Below are 21,680 nucleotides of genomic sequence, written 5' to 3' on the forward strand. Positions count from 1 at the left end.
TGAGACAGGGTCTCACTGTGTAGTTGAGACTGACCTGGAACTCACTATGTAGTCCAGGCTGGTCTCAAACTCACAGCGATCCTCCTGCCTCAGCCTCCCGAGGGCTGGGATTACAGGAGTGCGCCACCACGCCTGGCTTTATTTATTTATTTTTAAGCACAATCTCTATTCTGAATTTTTTGGTCTAAGAAGCTTTGTAATTTTCTTATACATCTTTTCATGCCTTCATTTCTGGTCTGAACAGAGCTATTGCCTCTCTGGAGGGTCATCGGCCTGGTCTTCATGGCATACTTAGCTTATCCTCAGGAGCCTTTCTCCTCAGTATTTAGCTCAGCGCCAGACCCCTTTGTGTTTCTCCTGTGGGTGTTCCCGCCCCCCCTTTCCCCTTCCTCCTCTCCTCCTCCCCGCTTCCACTCCTGTTTCAAGGGATGATTTAAATGTAAATGCTGAGCAGTCTCCAAGGTTAGTATCTTTAAAATAGGAGATTTGGCCACATGCACAGGCTTCTGAATGAGTTCAGAAGAGCTGTGGTGATGGAATACCTAGAGGTCTGAGTGGTGGCTGAGGTTCCACTCAGCCCTGCCTGCCTCGGTTTCTGAGGAGCAGAAGGTGACAAGGCTGTCTTCCTAGCACTTGAGCCTCTGAGAGCCAAGCCAGGCTGTAGCTGCTTGTGACAGAGATTTCATTGCCCACATTTGACACACGAGGTTGGGTTAGACTGACCTCAAACAGGTCTGTGCAGTCCAGAGCGGGCCACAGGGCCTCATCGCCTCATGGGCTACAGAAGCCGGCGCTCGGCTGCTCACTGTTGCTCCTCTTGCTTCTCTGGGAAGCTCGCCTGGAGCTCTGATGCAGAGTCTGTGTCGAACAGGGTAGCTGTTTCTCAGGCAGCTACAGCTGCCAACCCGTACCTGGGTTGGAGACTGAACAGAAAGTTCCTCTAAAAGATCACCAACTATTTCTGATTGTAAACTATAAAAAATGCTGAAGGACTGTACCCCCCGCAGTTGGTAACTTTGGAATACCAGTTTTGCCTCTCTAGAATTTCCTCGTAATCACTTTCAGTCCTTTGGGTGTTAAATCTCTATTGAGCACCTCTGCTGGAAAACTTTCTGGACCCTTTTGCTGTCACTCCCCTTAAAAGGAACTAACATTTGACCCCTGTCTTCTGAAGAGATGCCTGGGGTATGAGCTTCTGGAAGAAAATAGTGATAAGGGTTTATGTGTGTTGCTGAAGCTTTGTGAAGCTTTCATTTTCTCCTGGGACCCAAGCCTCAAAGGCGGCCTCTGTTGAGCCGCCTTTGCCCTGTGAATGGTTTGGCTGAGGGCCTCAGCTTATCAGGAAGACCCTGGCGGCATGTGGAGTGAGAGGTGCTGCCTCTGGTGTTGGCCCCCTGCTCAGAGCAGGATTTTTCCCAATGTGCGACACAGATGAAAGGGGTGCTTGCCTTGCTCCTCAGTCAGAGAGTGGGGTGTGAGTCATTTGATGCATCTTGTGTTACTTCTCCACCCTTCTCTTTGCCTTCTCCTCTCCATGAAACCAACCACAATTTGTTTCCTTTGCCGCTTTCCTAATGGGCAAAATGACTTTGCTGGTTTCCTCCGAGAGAACCCAAATCCTGCCCACCATTGCTTTACTGGGGGTTACTAGGGATATATTGCTGGTCTTCTGTTGTCTCACCTATCTTCTATTTTTACCCTTCCTTGATACTCTCTAAAAAATCCATTCAGTATACAAAAGGCATCAGCATGCTCTCTTTTACTTAAAACCAAAAGGATAACCTGAGAATAAGTAAGTCCTTTCTCATTTCAGTTAGGACAGTTTTTTGCTTTAGTCCAGCCTCTAGGAGACCCTTTGTGTGTTTGGTGAGTTCCTGCATTCTGTTAGTCTGCTCCTGGGTGCTAATTACCCTTTCTTTTTGTTCCCAAGAGATTGAGTTCCTTTTGGATATATATGTGGCTGTGTACTAATGTTCTTGGTAAGTCAGTAGACATATTGCAGAGTCTGATAATTTTCAGCCAACTAAGTTTTGGTTCCAGGCCTTGGTTAGCTGACTATGCCTTTATTTCTCTCTCCAACCTAGGATGGTGATCGAGACATTTTTATCGACGGGGTTGTTGCTCGTAATAGAGCCTTAAATGGGGATCTAGTGGTCGTAAAACTACTTCTGGAGGAGCAGTGGAAGGTGAGTTAAATTTTCCTTTTGTAATTATATCCTTCTTAGGGACTCTTGTAGTCTGTGGTGTACCCACAAGGTGGTGTGTCAATGGGGGTCTCTGCCTCCAGTGGCCCCGTGGTGAAAATTGGGTGTTGACTTCAAAGAAGCTGCTGAGAGGCACCTGCCAGGCAGACATCTGATAATTTGAGTGGTCCTCGCTCTCTGTCCAGTCTGTCCACCCTGTCACATGCCTTGCACTGGATGTGGAGAGATGAAGCCATGGGGATGGTGGCTTTCTCCACACACTTCTGCTGCCTTTGCTAGAAAATCAGAGCAGGACACCTTGAGTGCCATCGGGCCTAGTTTGGTGCTAGGGCTTCCCTTGGCAGATAAAATAGTATGTGGATTTTTATAAAACAGATTTAGTGACTGGTCCGAAATGACACAGTGGCTGGTGAGCAGTAGGAAGGGACAGCATTTGGCAGAGCACTGGTGGGAGTGGATGTACAGAGGAAGAGGTTGCTGGGCAGAGCAAGGCCAAGTTGCCTGGTACCAGTCCTGCCCTTGGCCTCAGGCAGGAGATAGTTACAGTAGATAGGAATAAGTAAATGTGCTGCTTTATTCACCCTTGTGCCCTCCCCACTTTGTTGATAAGACGAGGAAGGGTAGCCTTTCCTGCTATTGCGAGGATTGCTTTTGCTTTGGGCAGGAGGCCTAAGAAACAGTGGGTGACTGACCAAATCTTGGGGCTAGGTTGGGGGCAAAGGTGTTTGTTATTGTTGAGGTCTAGGACAGCTTTAGGATTTGTTATTCTAGATTCTGCTGTGGGACCTTTGCTTCTTGGATGAAAGTTAGTACCTTATTTGGGACTCAATGCACAAAGTTGTGCTTTTCCTGAAATGCCTAATTTTTTTGTTTGTTTGTTTTGTGTTTTTGAGACTATGTATTTGAGACTGACCTGGAGCCCACTATGTAGCCCAGGCTGGTCTTGATCTCACAGTGATCCTCCTGCCTCAGCCTCCTGAGAGCTGGGATTACAGGTGTGCGCCACCATGCCTGGCTCTGAGATGCCTAATTTTAATGAATTCCTAGGTCACTGAAACTAGGTAAGCGCTTTGAGGAAATAGGTAGCATCCCCACAATCACGCTTCACAGGGGACAGCCAATTAGGAAGACGGAGAGAAGTAGGGATATATTTTGAAGAGAGAAGCAATAGGAATCGAAGATGAATTTGAGTGAAAATGTGGAACTGGGGCCAGCTGTGAAAGGATTTGGGTTTAAGCAAAATGGTAAGGTGTCATTAATTGAAGCGGAGAATGGTGAGGAATAGGATGCTTATTGTCAAAGTTACTAGTTTTACATCCTTATAATTTTGTTTTTTTAGATCTGTTACTGAGAAAATATGGAAGCCTATGTGACTTCACTTACTGGTGAATTATAAATATTTAAGGAAGACACAATCTTGGTTTCACACATACTTCAGGAGAATATGGGAGATGGAAACATTTTTAACTCATTCTATGATCTGGCATTGCTGTTAGTACAACAGTTCAAAAAATTAGCAAATAGAATCTAGCAACATATAAAAAGGATAATTCAACATGAGCAGGTATGATTACACAGGAATACAGTGTTGGCTTAGTATTTGGAAATCAGTTCTTGTAATGCATTATCTTAATGGACTAAATTTACATTTCAGTCAAACATTATCATTTCAGTAGATGCAGAAGGTACGTTCTACAGCCATCCAGACAAACTAGGGACAGAGATCAGACCCTCAACTCCATAGAGAATGTGTAGGAGATATTTACAACCAGTGTCATCCATAGTAGTGAAAGACCTCATCCCTCTAATATTGAGAATGAGCTAAAAATGTCCCTTTTCATCTTTTATCCCCTTTCTCATACCTTTTTTTTTTGTACTGGGGATCGAACTCTGGACCTTGTGCCTGTGAGGCAGGCGGAACCACTGAGCTAAATCCCTGGCCCATCATACTTTTAACTTAACATTGTACTGGAGATTCTAGCCAGTATAAAAAGGCAATAGGAAAAAAAAAAAGCATTCAGATTGAAAAGAAGGAATTAAAGCTTTTTATTTTCAGACTGTTTAATTGCCTAGTAGAAACTCCAAAGAAACATAAAGAAACAAAGAGAGAAAAAGCTGCTAGAACTAATAAGAGATTAGCAGGATATAAGGCTGATATTATAAATATTATTTGTACCTTTATATACTAGCAATGAAATGGAAATTTAAAAATTTTTAAAGTGCCATTTGTAATAGGATCAAAAATATAAAATACTTAGGAATAAACTTGACAAAAATATATAAGACATGTACACTTACGCTATAAACCATTACCGAGAGACGTTAAATAAGAATTCAGTAAATGGTGAAAAATAGCATATTCATCAATTAAAAGACTCAATATTGTTAAGATGCCAGTTCTACTTGAATTGATCTGTAGATTTAGTGTACCCCCTACGCACCAGCAGTTTACTTATTAGAAATTAACATGCTCACTGAACTACATCCCTTGGCTTTTTAAAAATTTTTATCGAGGCAGGGTCTTGCTGAGTCATTGAGTTTGTCCAGGCTGGGTTTGAACTTGTGAGCTTCCTGCCTTAGCTTCCCAGAGTGCTGGGGTTACAGGCTTGCACCGCCATGCTTGACTTAACTCATTTTAGGATTTACATGCCCATGTAAAGAACCCAGAAGAGCTAAAATGAAGAATAAAGTTAGAGGACATAACAGTGCCTGATTTCAAGACTTTCCAGTAAAGCTCCTGTAATCAGGACGGTGTGGTATTAGCACTAAGGTAGATGCACACAAATCAGTGGAACAGAGTAGAGAATCTGGAAATGGGCCGAGGCATTATGATTAATTGGTTTGCTACAAAGGTGCTAAGGTAACTCGATGGAGAAGGGCACTGTACTGGTAGAAAAAAATGGTACAGTCACTTGGAAAACAGTTTTTAAAACATTAGGCATCCACCGAACATGAGACCTCCCTATTCCATTCTTGGGTGTGTACCTTAGTAAAATGAAAGCATCTATTTGCATAAAGTCTTTGTGTGTGTGTGGTACTGGGGATTGGCTACATGCGTACTTGGCAAATGCTGTACTGAGCTACGTCCCCAACTCTTGTTTTACTTTTTAAAAATTTTTGAGACAGGATCTTGCTAAGTTGCCCAGGCTGGCCTTGAGCTTGTGATTCTCCTGTCTCAGCTTCCTAAGTCCCTGGTATTATATATATAAAGTCTTACATGGGAATGTTTCAGCTTTATTTGGAATAGCAACAGAGTGGAAGTAATTCAGATCTACATCAGCATGTGAATTTATAGACCAATTTTAGTATATCCATTCAATGGGATACAACTCAGCAGTTAAAAAAAATTTGAATGATTCACACATGTTACAGTGTATGTAACTCTTTAAATATTGATGGTGGGTCAAAAGAAGCCAGGCAAAAAGAGTGCTCTTGGTATAATTCCATTTATATAAAACTCTAGAAATGCAAACTAATTAGCAGCGCCAAGCAGCAGACAGTGGTTGCCTGGGTGTGAGCAGAAGACAGATCCCCACGGGCCCTGGGCAACGTTTGTGAGCGATGGATGTGCTCGCTGTCTCAGACTATATCAGGACTTGCCGTTTCTGTACACATTAACTATTTATAGCTTATGGTGTGTTAGCTTTACCTTAATAACACTGTGAAGAAATTACCGGAAGCTGAACAAATGAAGGCTTTTGTACGAACAACAAATGAAGGCTTTTGTATGAGCGAGCCCGCAGTTCTAAGGCGAGATGGGAGCTAGAGATATACATTTGGGTCACCAGCATCCATGTGGGGAGAAGGCCAGGTGCAGAGAGCTGCGTGCTCCATGCTGTGGGGGCACTGGCCCTGATGGCAGCTCCCAGCTGCACTAGGCCTCGGAAAGGTGGATGCAATTGGAGCATATAGGGGGCAGAAGTCCAGCAAGGGGGTCAGCAAGCTCGGGCTCTTATAGTGACCTCGAATCCAAGGGCCTTGTGATGTACCTTGCTTGCTTCTTGAGCTGGCAAGAGGAGGTTTACAGCAGGGAGGCACCTGGTCTTCAGCCCTTCCACAAGACAGGGTGATGTTCAGCACCGTCTGTCCCAGGTACAGGAGGAGGAACTCATCCCAAGATGGCAGAGTGAGGGATTTTCTGCCTTCCTCTGTGGTGGAAAATCCCCTTCTCATCAGCAGCCAGCTCCTTGACATTGAGAAGGCCTCTGGGCTGGTACAGTCAGTATCTAACTCCAGGGACCAGTGTGAGGTGTCTTTCTGGGATCCCTGAATCTTGGGTGTGGGGTGCTGCCCTCAGACGTGGTATTAGTGCTCAGCGTTGAAGAGTTCTGACTTGTAGTCAGCAGGAGCTGTCAGCCTCTGAGGCTGCCTCCAGTGGCCAGGTGGCCAGGCGTCTCGTCAGGAGGCCTGGCAGTCCCTGTCCTGGGTGGGAGGGCGTGGCCCTGAGGTCTCTGGGCAGGTGGCCAAGTAACTAGAGGGGCTGAGCAGGCTGCTTAGTATCCAGGAGCCCGGAGAGGAGACGGTTCTCAGGAGGGAGGTGTACAAAGTGTGGAGTCACAGTTTCCTGTCTTCGAGAAAAATGGGTATGGGGATCCCGGTCCATAGGCCTGGCTTGTGTTTAACCTGCAGATGGCTCACCTAGGGACTTTGATAAAATATGACTCTCATGGAGTGGTGCCCTGAGTTGTGCATTTCTAGCAAGTACCCACGTAATACAAACTCCTCCATTTGGGAGCCATACTTTGAACAACAGGCCTTCTATGAGGGGCAAGTGGGAAACAAAAGTAGCAGCTAGGAATCTGGGGCCTACTGGCCCCTGGGGATGAGCACTGCTTGGCAGGAAGCTAGCGGAGAAATATGTCTGTGGACCCTCAAGTTATGACCAGCCTGACGTTATGAGCAGCTTGGGTTATGACTGGAATTTTTTTTTTTAAACTGGGGATTGAACTCTGGACCTTGTGCTTGCCAGGTGGGTACTGCACCATTGAGCTAAGTCCCTGACCATGAATTTTAAATTTTAACTAACAACCAAAGTCTTGAGTTATGACCCAAATGCTGGCCACTCACACTCCCAGATGGTCTCAGATACAGATTTAACTCTTGAAGAGTCTGGAAGGATCACAACAACACCCTTTCTTGTGTGGGGTTAACTGAGAAATCCTGGGCCAGTGTCTCTCTAAGGACACTGAGCTCTGCCTGTGTACAGGAGAGAGACTTTGAAGGCTGTGTAGAGGAACCTGAGCCTGCAGTTGACTAACGAGTTACAATCATCCCTCAGGAATGAATTGAGTTTGTAAGTCAAGGGTCCTCTGTACTTTAAAAAGTTGTGGCTGGGTCTTGTGCCTTGTATTGCTGACATCCTGATGAGAAGAGATGGCGTGAACACAGAGAAAGGCCTGTGCTGGTGAGGAGCCCCACACCCTCAAATTTCTGGCAAGAGGGGTGGGGTGGGGGGAAAGACGCCAGGGGGCCGCTTTGGTGTGTGCATGCATTACTTCACTTTCAGAAGTTTGGAAACCCTTGGTGCTTATCTGTGGAGCTCTTGCCCATCCTCACAGTGTCATTTATTAAAGGCGGCCCATTAGGTCTGTCACTCAGGCCCCCTCAGAGTGCATTGCAGCTCCCTGTTTGGAAGAGGGGAGCTCCCTTAGCTGTCGTCCACCTGTGATAGTTGTTGGCCATAGGGTCAAACAGAATAGAAGTGGAGGATATTCAGACTATCATCAAGAATCCTTGCCTTAGAATATAAACATCCCAAAGCATACTGGCCAGTTGTCTCATAGGTTTGTTAGGACAAAAGCATGTTGTTGTCAGAGGGATCTGCTAGTCAGTGGTGTGAACAAATGGGAATTAATTAGATTATTCATCTTTGCTTCTTTATGCTTGTTGTGCTCACCCCTCTTGGGTATGTAAACTACATAGCCTTTGGGGTTTTAGGAAAAACAACAGTTCCTTTAGTTATTGTGGTAAATAGTCAATTTATTTCACAGCATGTTTTTTGGCAAGATAGATAGCTATAAAAGTATCAAGCTGTGAGACACTAATAAGAATTTACTCTTATATAACAATTTTTGAATTCTTCTACATTTTTAGTATATGTGTGTGTGTACATGTTTATATATTACAGACATCTAATGAAAGATAGTTGAAGGGCAAATGATAGTTTCTTTGCCGATTGGGAAACTAAGGTACTATGAGAGCCAAAGACTTGTTTGAAAACCCTTGAGTTTTTGACAGAACCAAGGGTAGAATCCAGATCTCCTGACTTAGCTTAATGCTCCGTGCCTGAGGTTTTCAAAGGAGGGCCATTTCCCTATGGTTAGGCAGCATTGATCCCGATTCTTCCTGGAGCAGTGGTACCTAGTGGCTTACTATCTTCCACTCTTCTACACCATGCTAGGTGCTGGAGAAGCACACAGGATGGGTCGTAGGTTCGACTCCCACGGTGTGGTTTGCAGAAACACGAACACACGTTGTTGCGCGAACACCAATCTCCCCACCTCTCCGAGAAAACTGGGGATGGGTACATAGCGGAGGTCGCCTTTGGATAAGGCTGGAAGGATGAGAACACAGGAGAGAGGTTTTTATTTTTAAGATGAAGATTTGCACTGAGAATGATTTGGTGAGAGAGGATTATGAAAATGTCAGTTTATGGATCGATACTTTCTCTTCCTGCCTGCTGTTAGCTGAGTACTGCAGCCCCTCTGCTGTGTCCCCAGAAATGGGAAGAGCAGAGCTTCCTACCTGTTCTCAAGATCCTGCCCTCTGGGGAGACCATGGTCCTTGGCCTTGTTGTACAGAGAAGCTCCTGGAATACTGCTCTTTGTGCTTTAAGAAGCAAAGACAAAGACTCTGAGCTGGCCACTATTTATTGGGTGCACACAGTAATTGGAGAGAGCATTGGTGGCGGTGATCCTATGTCTGATCTTGTGCTGATGGAAATCTCATGCTGATGAGGGGGAAAGGAGAGCGTTCCCACCTCAGTAGGTGGGATGAACTGAGCTGATAAGGAACTCACCTTTCTCTTTTGTATTTCTGCTGCTTCTCAAGGAACCAGGATGTCTTCAGCTGATACTTTCTTGCCTTTGAGTGCCACAGCTTCACAGACCATTGAGGCCTCAGCTGTGACCAGAGGTAAAGCAGAGTTATGTTTCCGCAAGCCGTAGCCGGCTCATGGGCCTTAGGCAGCTGTAGTCATACTTTAATTATGAAATGATTTTTCCCCAAAATGTATGTAGGAATAGAATTTGGCTGCGAGTTGCTCTGAGCTTGGCTTGTAGGCTTTGGCCAGACTGATGTCTATAACAAGCCACCTGTGGTGTTAACTCTCCACAGCCTGTACTGCTTACTGCCTGCTTTGGGCATAATCAATATTGCTGTCTCTCTCAAAGAGAGAGTTATTTTATTTGTAGATAAATATCATAAAAATTAGTATAATTTAGAAAATTACGTTCTAAATTGTAAGTTTTGGGATTAGATAATATCTTAAGTTGCCACCATTGGTAAAGAAGAGGGCTGTATCAGTCGAAATGACCAAAGGCCTAATGTTAGCCTCAGAAAATAAACGACTTAGAAAAAATGACTTAGGATTTTATGTTAGGCCTAGAAAGGTCTGGTAGAGTCTTAGGATGTTACAGAGGCAGGTGTCGGGAATGAGCCAGAATCTTGCCAGACAACTGCCCTAGACAGAGGGTCAGAGGCTGATTCCAAAGGGTTACAGGTTTAGGTGCCACCTCAGCTCAGTGACAGCAGATCTCAAATTGATGTGGCCAGATATTCTGCAGGCAGGGAGACAGTTGTCATGCAGGAAGAAGTGGGTCCCTATGGGGCAGAGTTCTAATCCAGTGACGGAGGAAGCTTACTGAAAACCAGGGAGCGTTTACTGAAAGCAGCAGTAGAGGCAGCCACTGACTGCCCTGTTAGTCAGCCATAGCATTTGTTCTCCAAACTGGGAACTGGCCAGAGCAACATAAGGAGCAAGAACCAAAGCAGAAAATGAACCTTGTGAGCCAGTGTTAGGGGCTTTTAGGGTTGTAGCAAAGGAGACCAGGGAGCCCAGGATCCACTTGTCTTTGGCTTGGGAGGTGGATTAAAAGCTTAAAAGCTAAGCTGCCCTGTAGGGTCCATTGGGAATGGGGCAAACAGTGCAGCTGATGCAGCCAAAGTGACTGGAAGCAAAGGAGGCTAACGAGAATGTGCTAAAACTAGACTCAGGCTGGGCACAGTGGTGCGTACCTGTAATCCCAGCTACTTAGTGGCCAAGACAGGAACACTGTAAGTCTGAGGCCATCCTGGGCCTGTAGTTCAGTGTTCCCTAGGTTCAATCCCCAGTTCCACAAAATAAACAAAAACAAATAAACAAAAGTAAACAGTAAAAAAGCCCAGACAAGACTCAATCAGGGGCTGGGGATTTAGCTCAGTGGTTCCACTGCCTGCCTCACAAGCGCAGGGCCCTGAGTTCGATCCCCGGTACCAAAAAAACAAAAAAAGACTCAATCAGGAAAAACAATGAGAAAAAGAACCTGACTAGCTTACTCATTGGGGTTTAGCGTATTCTTTTGGTTGAATGTTAAAAGGTATAATAAGGCTTTTAGTCATTTTCTTCATTGCTTACACATAATACCTGACACTGCAACTTAGAGGAGAGGTTTATTTTAGCTCATGGAAACAGTCCACGGTCAGTCGGATCCCAGGTGGAAACAGCATGGTAGAGGAAGGCTGCCTGCATCATGGTGACCAGGAAGCAGCAGTGAAGGGAGGAGCTAGGGAGAGAGAGTGACCCTTCCAGGCCAGGCCCCTACGAGCCACCTGTAATCAGCCATGCCTCCTAACAGCAAGCAGCGACAGTGCCCCTGTGATCCAGTTACTTTCCAAAGGCTCAGAGTCTAAGGAGCCACCCCCCCTTTTTTTTATTTTTTTGAGGCAGGGTCTCACTGTGTAGTTGAGACTGACCTGGAACTCACTATGTAGCCCAGGCTGGTCTCGAACTCACAGTGGTCCTCCTGCCTCAGCCTCCCGAGTGCTGGGATTACAGGTGTGTGCCACCACCTCTGGCAAGCCATTCCTGATCTAAACCATAACAGTAAGACAGGCTTGAATCTCCTTGATGTATTAACACCTACTAGAAACATGTAACGCTAGGGACTGCTTCATTCATCCCATGTGTACTTGTTAAACCCCTACCTTGGACTGAGCCGAGAGAATGGGAATAAATTAGTCAAACAGCATTTTAGCTAAGTCTAAATTTCTCTCGAGACAGGATTATTTTGCTTAACGTCCAGCACAGCAAAGTCTGTACCTGATTTAAGGAGGGTAGATAAACAGGGACAATTACTCTATAGCTTTTAACATGTCTGTGGTAACATTACTAGGTTAGCTTAGTTTTGTGCAGAGGCAGTAATACTGCAGCAAGAGAACAGCAGAAGTATGTATGAGTATTTTGGGAGAGATTGGCACAGAAAGAAAGAATTTGAGTCAGAAAGAATAGAGGAAGTGCTGATAGGAGTGCTACTCCTGTTCTAAATTAAACAAACAAAACATCAAAGTGCACATTTAATCCCCAATTTTCAGCGGCCGTTCCAAACCTTCTTATGGTCACATGAAATTGGTCTAGTACAGTAAATTGTTTCCTGTGACAACCAGCTTTTCCTTCAGTTGATTGTTTTAAAGTTTGGTCTTTCAAGTTCTTCTTTAAATATGCACCCATCATACTAGATTATGTTTGATCCAATCTCTTACATAACCACTATCATTTTGGATTGTTCTCAATTCCAGTGGTGTTGGGATTTCTTAGAACTGTCTGGTTTCTTGGCCTGCATGGGAGGCACTTAAAGATGGAAGGCAAGGTCTCTGAGGCCTCTGCCTAGGGCATGGTGGGCGAGGTGTATCTACTACTGGGATCAGCGTTTCCCAAGATTGCTGTATACACAGGCCTATTTTTAACAGTGGCCTTGCCTGCTTTATTATTGCCAGCTCTGGGATCAAATACTTCAGGTTCTTGTCTGCTTTAAGCATGCCTTCAGATCTCTAATTCAAATTGAAATGTCTGGAATAATGATGTGTCATTTAAGGATGGAGTAGCTTATGTGTGCTGGGAAACTCCCAATTAATATTTTAGGATGATTTGCTAGAAAATGAGTTCATTCCTCCTTAACTCTATGGAGATGGCTTGGTGAAATACACAGCCGTTTTATAGATAAGGTGGTATTTTGTATAAAATACTTACAGCAAAGAGACCTAAGCGCTCCAATGTCAGATGTTACTAGTATTCTTCTTAGAAGTGATGACCGAGAGCCCCAGTTCGGCCAAGATCACATAGTCACTCAAATTTATTATTCCTAGCCTCTTAAGTTGGCTTTCGATGACATTTACTTATAGGAGACATACAATACTAAGGCAAAACATTGGTGTTGCTGTGTGAGTTTCTTTGAGTTGTCTGGATGTGGAACAGTGACACATGGCAGGCAGAGCTGTGCTGTGGCTGACTTGCTGTGTGTCTTGCTCATGCTCCTGGCCAGCAAGGTTATCTAGGAGCTCTGCTTTGCGCTGCTATCAATCAGAGCCAGGTTGTGTGGAAGAGCTGCTGCCGGAAGGATCCCCCTTTCTGTGTCAGAAGGACACAGCCAAGGAGGATCACACTTGAAATGCCCAGTCCGGAGATGGAGGAGTCACTTCTCCTCAGTGGCTGGAATGAGTTACCCAGCTCTGCCAAATGTGCAAGGGCCCAGAAATGCAGCTCCCCGAGCATCTGGCAGTCGGGTTGCAGGGTGTAGCTGGGGAGCGGCCCTCATGACTCTCACCCTGGATTAAGCAGTTTCATTGTAAGTTGTCTTGCTAACTGGCTGTCTGAAAAGCATAGGTCAGTGGATGGCAAGAATTTATACATCTCTTACTACAGGGTAGTGCCCACTAATAAACATAAAGTACCTGAAAAGGATCTAGATGGTCTTCAAGATTACCCCCAGTTAGGTCATTCTTACTTTAAAGTACATTGAATAAAACAAAGTAAATTTATTATTTTAAAAATTAATGGTACAGTTTGTATAAGTGAAAGGTATGGACATTATGTTTTAAAGAAAACATCTGTATATAAACCATAATGAGTTTTTAATATTAGCATTTTGATATTGCTGCTTGCTGTTGCTATTTTTCAGGTTCTCATTTTTTTATTTCAAAAAATTCATTTATCCTAGCCCATATTTTACAGAAGCTAGTAATGATTTAGGGCTTATACTTGTCTTAGGAATTTGGGCAGTGCCCCAAATAAAGGCAGGAATATTATGTACAAAGGCATGGAAGCTTGAGAAAACACAGTCAACTTAGAAAATGATGTAGTATTTTGGAGCTTAAAATGCAAGGTAAGGAGCCAGGTGTGCTGGCGCATGCCTGTAATCCCAGCACTCGGGAGGCTGAGGCAGGAGGATCACTGTGAGTTCGAGACCAGCCTGGGCCACATAGTGAGTTCCAGGTCAGTCTCGACTACATAGTGAGACCCTCAAACTGCCCCCCCAAAGCAAGGTAAGGATATAAAGTAGCAAGACATGAGGCTGAGCTAGAAGATGCAAAGGCGGTGATGGTGGGACATCAAGAAATGTCTCACTGCGGGAGAGTTCAGCTGTTACAGGCAGGTGTTAGGGAGCCCCTGAGGACTTTTGAGGAGAGGTGAGTATAAGATTTGCATATTAAAATGTCCTGGGTGGAGGACTTAAAAGAACAAAATCAGTGGAGACTAAATAAATGTATTTATTTAGAAAGAGTCTTGATGGGAGATGATAAGGCCAGTGGTTCTGGGGAGTGTAAGGAGGAGGTGAGCTTGACCATTTAATAAGACGGAACATGGTGAATGGATGTAAGATAAAGTGGAAGGAAGAAGCTGGGATGAATGCTATAGCTCAGGTCATTGAGGGGACGGTGGCAACATTTGCCGAGAATCTGGGACGGAGAGCAAGTTCAGAGGCTAAGGCAGGATGGCGAGTCCTTTGGACTTGCTGTGCCTGGGACACAGCACAGAAGCGTAGAAAGCTGGAAAGGAGTTAGATACTCGGATTTGGAGCTCAGGAGTGAGATCTTGGCTAGGACTAGAGATTTGGCTGACCTCAGTGGCACTTGAGCGAGTGGATGCCTTACAGAGAGGTGAGAGCGGAATGGAGCCTGAGGAACACCGGTGCATAAGGGGCATGCAGGGGAAGAGCGTCCCGGAAGGGAAGGAGAGAGGGGAGTGGGCTGTGCTCTGCAGAGCGCGTTATGCGGGAACCCAGTCGGGCATCTGAAGAAGGAAGTGCTCTGCAGCTCAGAGCCCAGGGAGCTTTCCTGAGAAGTTAGATCTGAGCCTCAGAGCAGTGCTGTGGAGTAGGGAAGGGAGGACTCCAGTCCTCAAATGAAGGACAATGAGAAACAAACGGTAGAGGTTTAAGAAGAGACACAGAAATGATAATTGTTGTTTTGATAGAAGAAATGTGACATATGTATGACCTCTTCAGTGGGATTTCTTAAGGCATGGCTTGAGGTGGAGATTCGTACTTAAGTGGTCTTTCTGTGGGAAAAATGTTTGGCTTATGCCACATTACTTAAAATTTAATTAGGAAAAATGCAACAGAGCTCCAGAGTTAGAGTTTGAGAATAGCATGAGAATGAACCAGTGCAGCACTGGACGCTGGCAGAGGCTGGCAGGAGGGTGAGCTGACTGTGGTGCACAGAGCCGCAGCTCAGCGGAAGCCAGGCCCCCTGTTAGGAGAAGGCCCGGGGGACATTTGGCCATGAGACAGGGCCGTCCCTGTGGTGTGAGAGGCACCAGAAGCATCTAGAGCAGACACTGGCAGACTTTTACTGTAACGGGGCACATAGCAAATGTTTCCGGCTCAGGGGGCTGTGTGAGTCTGTCACACTCCTTAGCGCGGCTATTGTTGCATAAAAGCAGCCACAGATAGTATGTGAATACATAAGCACTGCTGTGTTCCACAAAACTTTATTTACAAAACCAGCAGGATCTGCGCCGTAGCTCACCAGCCTCTGTGCAGAAGCATAATTAGACCTCAGGAAGGACCTCACTCCTGCCCTGTCAAGGAACCCCATGGTCTCAGAAGTGGGTACCCTCTGGTCTCTAAGCTGCACGCATCCTGTGTGGAGCGGGGTCCTACTCTCCAGAGCCCATCTGTTCAGCCCTGCAGTTCCCGAGTTTGTAGATTTTATTAATGTCTCTTCAGGGACTTGGGAATTTGTTGACTAGATTCTGTGTTTTCTGTTTTAGAGCTTTTCTCTCTCTCTCTCTTTTTTTTTTTTGTTACCAGAGACCTTGTGCCTTCGAGGCAGGGGACAGAACCACTGAGCTAAATCCCCGGCCCTAGAGTTTTTCTCTTTAATAATATGATAGTATTAAGTTTAAAGTCTAGAAAACATAATGAAGGCATTAAGATATTGGTATAGAAAACAGTTTTCTGGATAGGACTCTAAAAACTCAGGAAACAAAAGAACTGGCAAATGGGATTATATTAAACTAAGAAGCTTCGGCATAGCAAAGAGAACAGTTGATTCAGTGAAGAGACAGACAGCATGCAGGATGGGAGAAAATCTTGGCCAGGTAGCTTTCATCTGACAGAGGATTAAGATCCAGAATGTATAAGAACCTCAAAAAACCCAAATGTTGACAAGGATGTGCGGAAAGGAACCCTCATACACTGTTGGTAAGGATGGAAATTAACAAAACTGCTATAGAAAACAGTATTGTGTTCCTCAAAAAACTAAGAATAGGGGCTGGAGATGTAGCGGGGGGGCACTTACCTAGAATGCTTGAGGCCCCAAATTCAATGTGCAGCATGACAAACACCCCTGGAACTGCCATGTGCTCCGATACAGCCCCCCCAGTACATAGCTAAAGGAAGTAGTGTCAGCATACAAAAGAGACACTTGCACAGCTGTGTTTATTGTGGCACTGTTTTTAGTAGCCAAGGTGTGGGGTCAGCCTTGGTGTCCGTTGACAGGTGACCAGGAAAAGAAAATATGCTACGGTGTATTATTCAGCCATAAAGAAGAACAAAGTCCTGCCATTTGGATGGAGCTGGAGGCTGTCACGTTAAGTGCAATATGCCAGACACAGAGTCAGAAGCACCACTGATTTTTCTTGTATGTGGGAACCAAAAAAAAAAAAGGAAGAAAGAAAAAGACCACCTGGGGCCAGGGATTTACCTCAGGGATTTCCACTGCCTGCCTCGCAAGTGCAAGGTCCTGAGTTCGATCCTGGTACCAAAAACGGAAAAAGACCACCTGATAGTAGAAGGAGGATATTAGAGATTAGGAAGGAGGTGAGTGGAGTAGGCTAGGGTAGAAGAATGGACGTGACTAACACCCTGTGTACATGTGTATGGCAATGTCACAGGGACTCCATTAATTTGTACAATTAAAATGTGTTAATGTAACAATTTAAGAAAAGATTCTAATGATTTTCCAGAGTTGTAGGCATTTAGATTGAATTAGCAATAGATCTTGCAGCTGCAGCTCTGAGTAGTGTTTTGCGGAGTAGCGGAGCTTGGACAGAGAGCCCATGGCCCATCTTCCCTTCCCGGCCTGGCCTTCGTTCTGATGCTCCCTGCGGGCCTTGTGTTCTGCCTCCATCTCCAGGCCTTCTGCTGCTCACTTGAGCAACAGCAGCGTGGTCAGTGGCACGGGTGATCAGTGAAAAGGTAAGGCCTATTAAGCCAAATGGGGGCTACTTGTGTCACTAGGAAAACTGTCAAGGCACAGCTGTAGGAGAGGAAAGCAGTAGTCAGCTAAAGGTCAGTGCCTGTGGTCTGTTCAGAGGGGTGAGGATAAGGGTTCAGATTCAGGAACAAGGATTTCTAATAGATTTCAGCAGAGAGAGCAAAAGTGACGGAGAGGAATGGTGTCGGATATAGGCTCTCAGCAAGGCAGATTCTGATCCTCCATGGTGTTTCTCTGAGAGGCAGGCATTGCGCTTGGTTTCAGGAAACACAGCAGCAGGATCTTCTACTGCATCTCAGCCACAGAACAGAGAACGGACTGAGGGACTATCTGCCCTTTCTCCCCAGGATGGTGTGTAAATGGTGTCATTCCAGGTGCATGGCTGAGGAGCTAATTCATCCTCCCCAGGAAGATGTGCAGACCGCTCAGAGCATAAGGAGGGCGAGAGGAGCAGGGGCAGAGGAGAGCCTGACCTCTGCCTTCAGAAACCTTTCAGTCGAGCCAGAGTGGAGACTGTGAAGGAAGCAGAGGCTGGATTAGCGTCCTTGTCTGCTCTGTGGGGCTGCTCCTCGCTGGGCACTGGCACAGGCTCGCAGCAGACGTGAAGACCCAGTGTCCTGGTCTGGTGTGCGCCACCGTCATGGAACAGAAGTGTGCTTTCCACCCTGGAGGCTGGGAGGTCCAAGGTCTGAGGTCCGAGGTCCAGGTGCTGAGTGAGGCTCAGCTGTCCATTGATGAGGGCTGCGTCTTCTGGAGGGGAGCAGCTCTGTGTCCTCCTGTGGCAGAGCCAGAGAGGGCGGAGGGTGAGTGCTGCCCGCTTAGTGAAGCCTCTCATGGCCCTCGTAACCCATCGCCCCCACTCCTCACCTGATGTGAAGCGGACGCCTTCACACCATCGCACCTGTCTCTGGCAGAGCGCCGAGAGAGGCGGGCACTCTCGCTGCTTGGAGCACCGTCGTTTCTCTCCGGGACCCTCAGTGCAGTGAGGCCTCAGTTTGTGACGCCCGCGATGGAGGCTCTTCAGTCTCAGGTCCTTTGGGGTGAGGATTGAACTCAGGACCTTGTTCTTGTGAGGCAGGAGGCGGCACCACTGAGCTAAATCCCCCGCCTCTGGTTGTTTTGTTTTGAAGTGAGAGGCTGAGCCTTGACGTCCCGTGTATTGTCCCCGGGCTCCTGCTGTCCTCTCCAGCGTGCCCTGGGTGTTGGGCACGGTTTGCAGCTCTTAGTGTGGCCCATGGCCCAGCTGCACTGCAGAACCAGGCTCTCCTTCAAGACCCCTGAGTGAGAATCTGCATTTTAATGAGGTCCCCACGGCATCGGCATTGAATGAGCTTGGATTTTGAAGAGTATTGATGTGGATGACTTAAGTCAGTGACTCTTTGCTTTTAAAATGAAATTTACTTTGGCACTGGAGAGAAAGGAGGGACACATATCTGACACTGTTCTTGCTGGGCCTGGAGCATCCTGAGTACCATGGAACTTGATGGACTCCTGAGGTTTGCAGTCATCGCAGCAGTGGCCCTCTTTAGACTCCCGGCCTTCTCCACCCCCACTTTAACCTCCGTTCCCCTTCTCCACCTGGGAGAGGGACAGATGTTCTATCCTCGTAGTTGGAAAAAATTCTGTTTATTAGTTTGCTGAAAAACACTTCAGTCATCCATGAATTACTTTTATTCTAACAAATGTTTTATAAGCTGCCTCCTTCCCATTTTCAGAGATCATTGTAATATTAAGCCTCCAGGTTAACTCATTTTTTTTCTCAAAAAATTACTTCTTACCTTGCGTTTAATACATATCAGTTATGACACAGATTTTCTACTTTTTCCCAAAGCCCCTGAGACCTGGTTTTAGTAGTTTTCAGTATGTTTTGAAGTCTTGCTGAAAAGTAAACTTACAAAATATTGAAAAGTATGAAACACCTCCTAATAACTTGAGAATTACTATTTTTCTGTCCGCCCTGTGCTACGGCAGTATTTTGTGCTGTTATTCCATGGGGGTGGGTTTTGAAGAGAAAGAAGACAGCTTCTTTTCTTACAGCTGAAAATGTAAGGAACTGAAGGGGCAAATTTAAACGAAAGTGTGTGAAACTATCTAAATTCTATACTTGAGGTTTATCCGAAAGATACATACAGTGTTTTGCTGGGAGAGGTGGCATATGCCTTTAATCCTAGCCACATCCTGAGGTAGGAGGGTGGCAAGTTCAAGGCCAGCTCGGACAGCTTAGCGAGATCCCATGTCAAAATCAAATGGAAACAGCTGGGGATGTAGCTCAGTGCTGGGGTTAAGTCCCTTAGATTCAACCGCCAGTACCACACACACACACACACACACACACACACACACACACACACACACAAGATACAGTGTTCTTATAGACGAGGTACCTACATTATAAAAATGACTTATTATTTATAGTCGGAGTCATTTTATTTATTTATTTTTTGGTACCAGCGATTGAACTTGGGACCTTGTGCTTCCGAGGCAGGTGGCGGCACCACTGAGCTAAATCCCCTGCCCTAAAAACACTTTTGAAAAATGGGGTGGGTGGGCAACCCATTTTCCGGTCCCCCCTTCTGTCTCTCTTAGACAGAAGGTTTCTTTCTCTCAATAAATATTTCCTACTCTTAACCTCTGTTGTTCCTATAATTCATTCTTCGATTTTAGAGAACACTAACTCACGTTTTGTTTATCTAGCAGGTTTGGGAGTTACATCTCTTCCCCCTATATCACTGTAGCATTTTGTGTCATGGTTACATACTTTAAAAATGCTGCTGTCCCCCAAGTATGTAAATCCACATTCTCTGTACCCGAATATACTGGTCAAGTCGGTTGGGATCTCTGTGCTAGGTCCTTCACCGGCTGGGTCTGAGCCTTGGGGGAGGGACACTCACCTGTGAATGAGCACCTTTCTTGGTAAGAAATAATGAGTTCGTAACCTAAGATAGTGCCTGGCAAGCAGTGGATGGTTTGAAAATGTGCATTTAATGTTTTCATTTTCCTTTTCTCATATCTAGCCACTCAGTAACTTGCATAGAGTAGGAAGGGAAGAAGTAGTTATTTAATCATTTCAGTGTTTCCAAGCATGAGAAAAATGTCTAGTATTGATTCTCTTTTTAAATCACAATGTTTTTACTTATTTATTTATTTATTTTTCCCCAGTACTGAGAATTGAACTCAGAACCTTGCACTTGTGAGCCAGGCATGGCACCACTGAGCTAAATCCCTGGTCCTTGGTATTGTTTCTTTTGATATAAAATTTTGTGAGTAGAAAGACAAGGCACAGAGTGAGTTCACTGAATTTAGTGATCTTATGAAGCACAAGTTTGTTTTCTTAAGAGCTAAGCTTCATTGTAGGAGAAACATGGCTATGGGTCCTATCAAGTTTTGCTGAATGTTGCATGTAGGAGCTGGATGTATTTCCCTTGATTATCAAAAGTCGAACATGTTAATTAAATGTGTCTTCTGTGAGACTTTTTCATTAGTGTTTATAGCTTTGGATTTGTTTCCATCTTAATAGCTTTTGGTTCAGAGTTAAGTAAATTGGGTCATAAGATTTCAGATGTTCCAGAATGTTCTGTTTTTGCCTGTCAGCCTCAGTTGATATAAATCACCTTTTGCTCAGTTCACATCAGCTAAAACTGAAGGCTTTTAGCTCTTTGTTGCCAGTTAAGTTTTTACTCCTTTGTGTGACATAAAGGCTGCCCATGGCCTGCCTTCTGTCCTTTGGGCAAATTTATTTCCTTGTGTGGTCCCATAGCCCTAGGTGCTATAGACCACAGGGCTATTTTTTTTTTTTTTTTTTTGGTACCAGGGATTGAACTCAGGATCTTGTGCTTTGGAGGCAGCCAGCAGCACCACTGAGCTAAATCTCCACCCAGCCTGACCGCCAGTCTTTGAAAGCACCACGTGAACATTTTCCTTTGCACCCATTTCTTTGCCCGAAGTTCTCTCTCTCTCTCCCCTGCCCATCTTCTAGACTGGGTTCACAGGTTATGATTGTTATTTGATGCTGCCGTCTTACTAAGGGAAGCACCTTTGGATGCTTTCCTCTGCCGTGATAGGGCCCTTTCCTTTGCCTCTCTTTTTCGCATTCCAGTGGTATTTACATTTTCTTCTCGGGGAAGCTTGCATCACTTACCATGTGTGACTCCTGCTGAAGACAGTGCCAGAGTGGCAGGCGTGGTCGCAGAGGACCTGATCCTGTGACAGGTGCTCTTCTCGGGCCTCTGTAAGCACTGTTATTGCAGACATCGACTTTTTAAAAGCAAGACAAACTAAACTGTAGTATTTTTCATTATTTGTTAGGACAAAACATAATGATTTACTTCACTGGGGGCAATGTCTGGCCAAAGAGGAAAAATCAGCCCCTAAATCCAGAGAAAAAGAGGGAATTCTTACACTGGAGTTTTGTTCTTCCATCTTCAGGATTCTCTTGTTAAGGTTTGAAATACTGCTCCAGAGCATTTGTAAAATTAAATGAAACAGTCACAGCAGGTAAAACATGATTGCTCTATAAAAAGCGTTTTTTTTTTTTGGTTTGGTTTGGTTTTTCCTGGTACTGGGAATTGAACTTGGGACCTTCTGCTTGCAAGGCAGGCAGCAGAGCCACTGAGCTACATCCCTGGGCCTTAAGAAGTGTATTTTTAATTTATGCCTGTTTTAAACAATAGCTTAATGAAGGATGCACTTCAGACATTTCTAGCTAAATGGATGGACCTTGAGACCACACTCTTAAGTAAGATAAATCGGACACACAGGCTTAAATACCTCATTGTTCATTGT

The 21,680-nt window shown here is 45.2% G+C and overlaps 1 protein-coding gene across 1 annotated transcript in view; it reads left to right on the forward strand.

The window, feature by feature from the left end:
* Dis3l2 (DIS3 like 3'-5' exoribonuclease 2) overlaps positions 1-21,680 on the forward strand; it is a 289,941-nt gene that overhangs the window by 52,155 nt on the left and 216,106 nt on the right. The window contains exon 5 of the mRNA XM_033763990.1: positions 2,085-2,186. Within this exon, the coding sequence (XP_033619881.1) occupies positions 2,085-2,186 (102 nt within the window). The remainder of the gene's footprint in view (positions 1-2,084; positions 2,187-21,680) is intronic.

This window comes from Fukomys damarensis, unplaced genomic scaffold (assembly GCF_012274545.1).
Source record: "Fukomys damarensis isolate Sample0158 unplaced genomic scaffold, DMR_v1.0_HiC HiC_scaffold_16, whole genome shotgun sequence".
Classification (NCBI taxonomy): domain Eukaryota; kingdom Metazoa; phylum Chordata; class Mammalia; order Rodentia; family Bathyergidae; genus Fukomys; species Fukomys damarensis.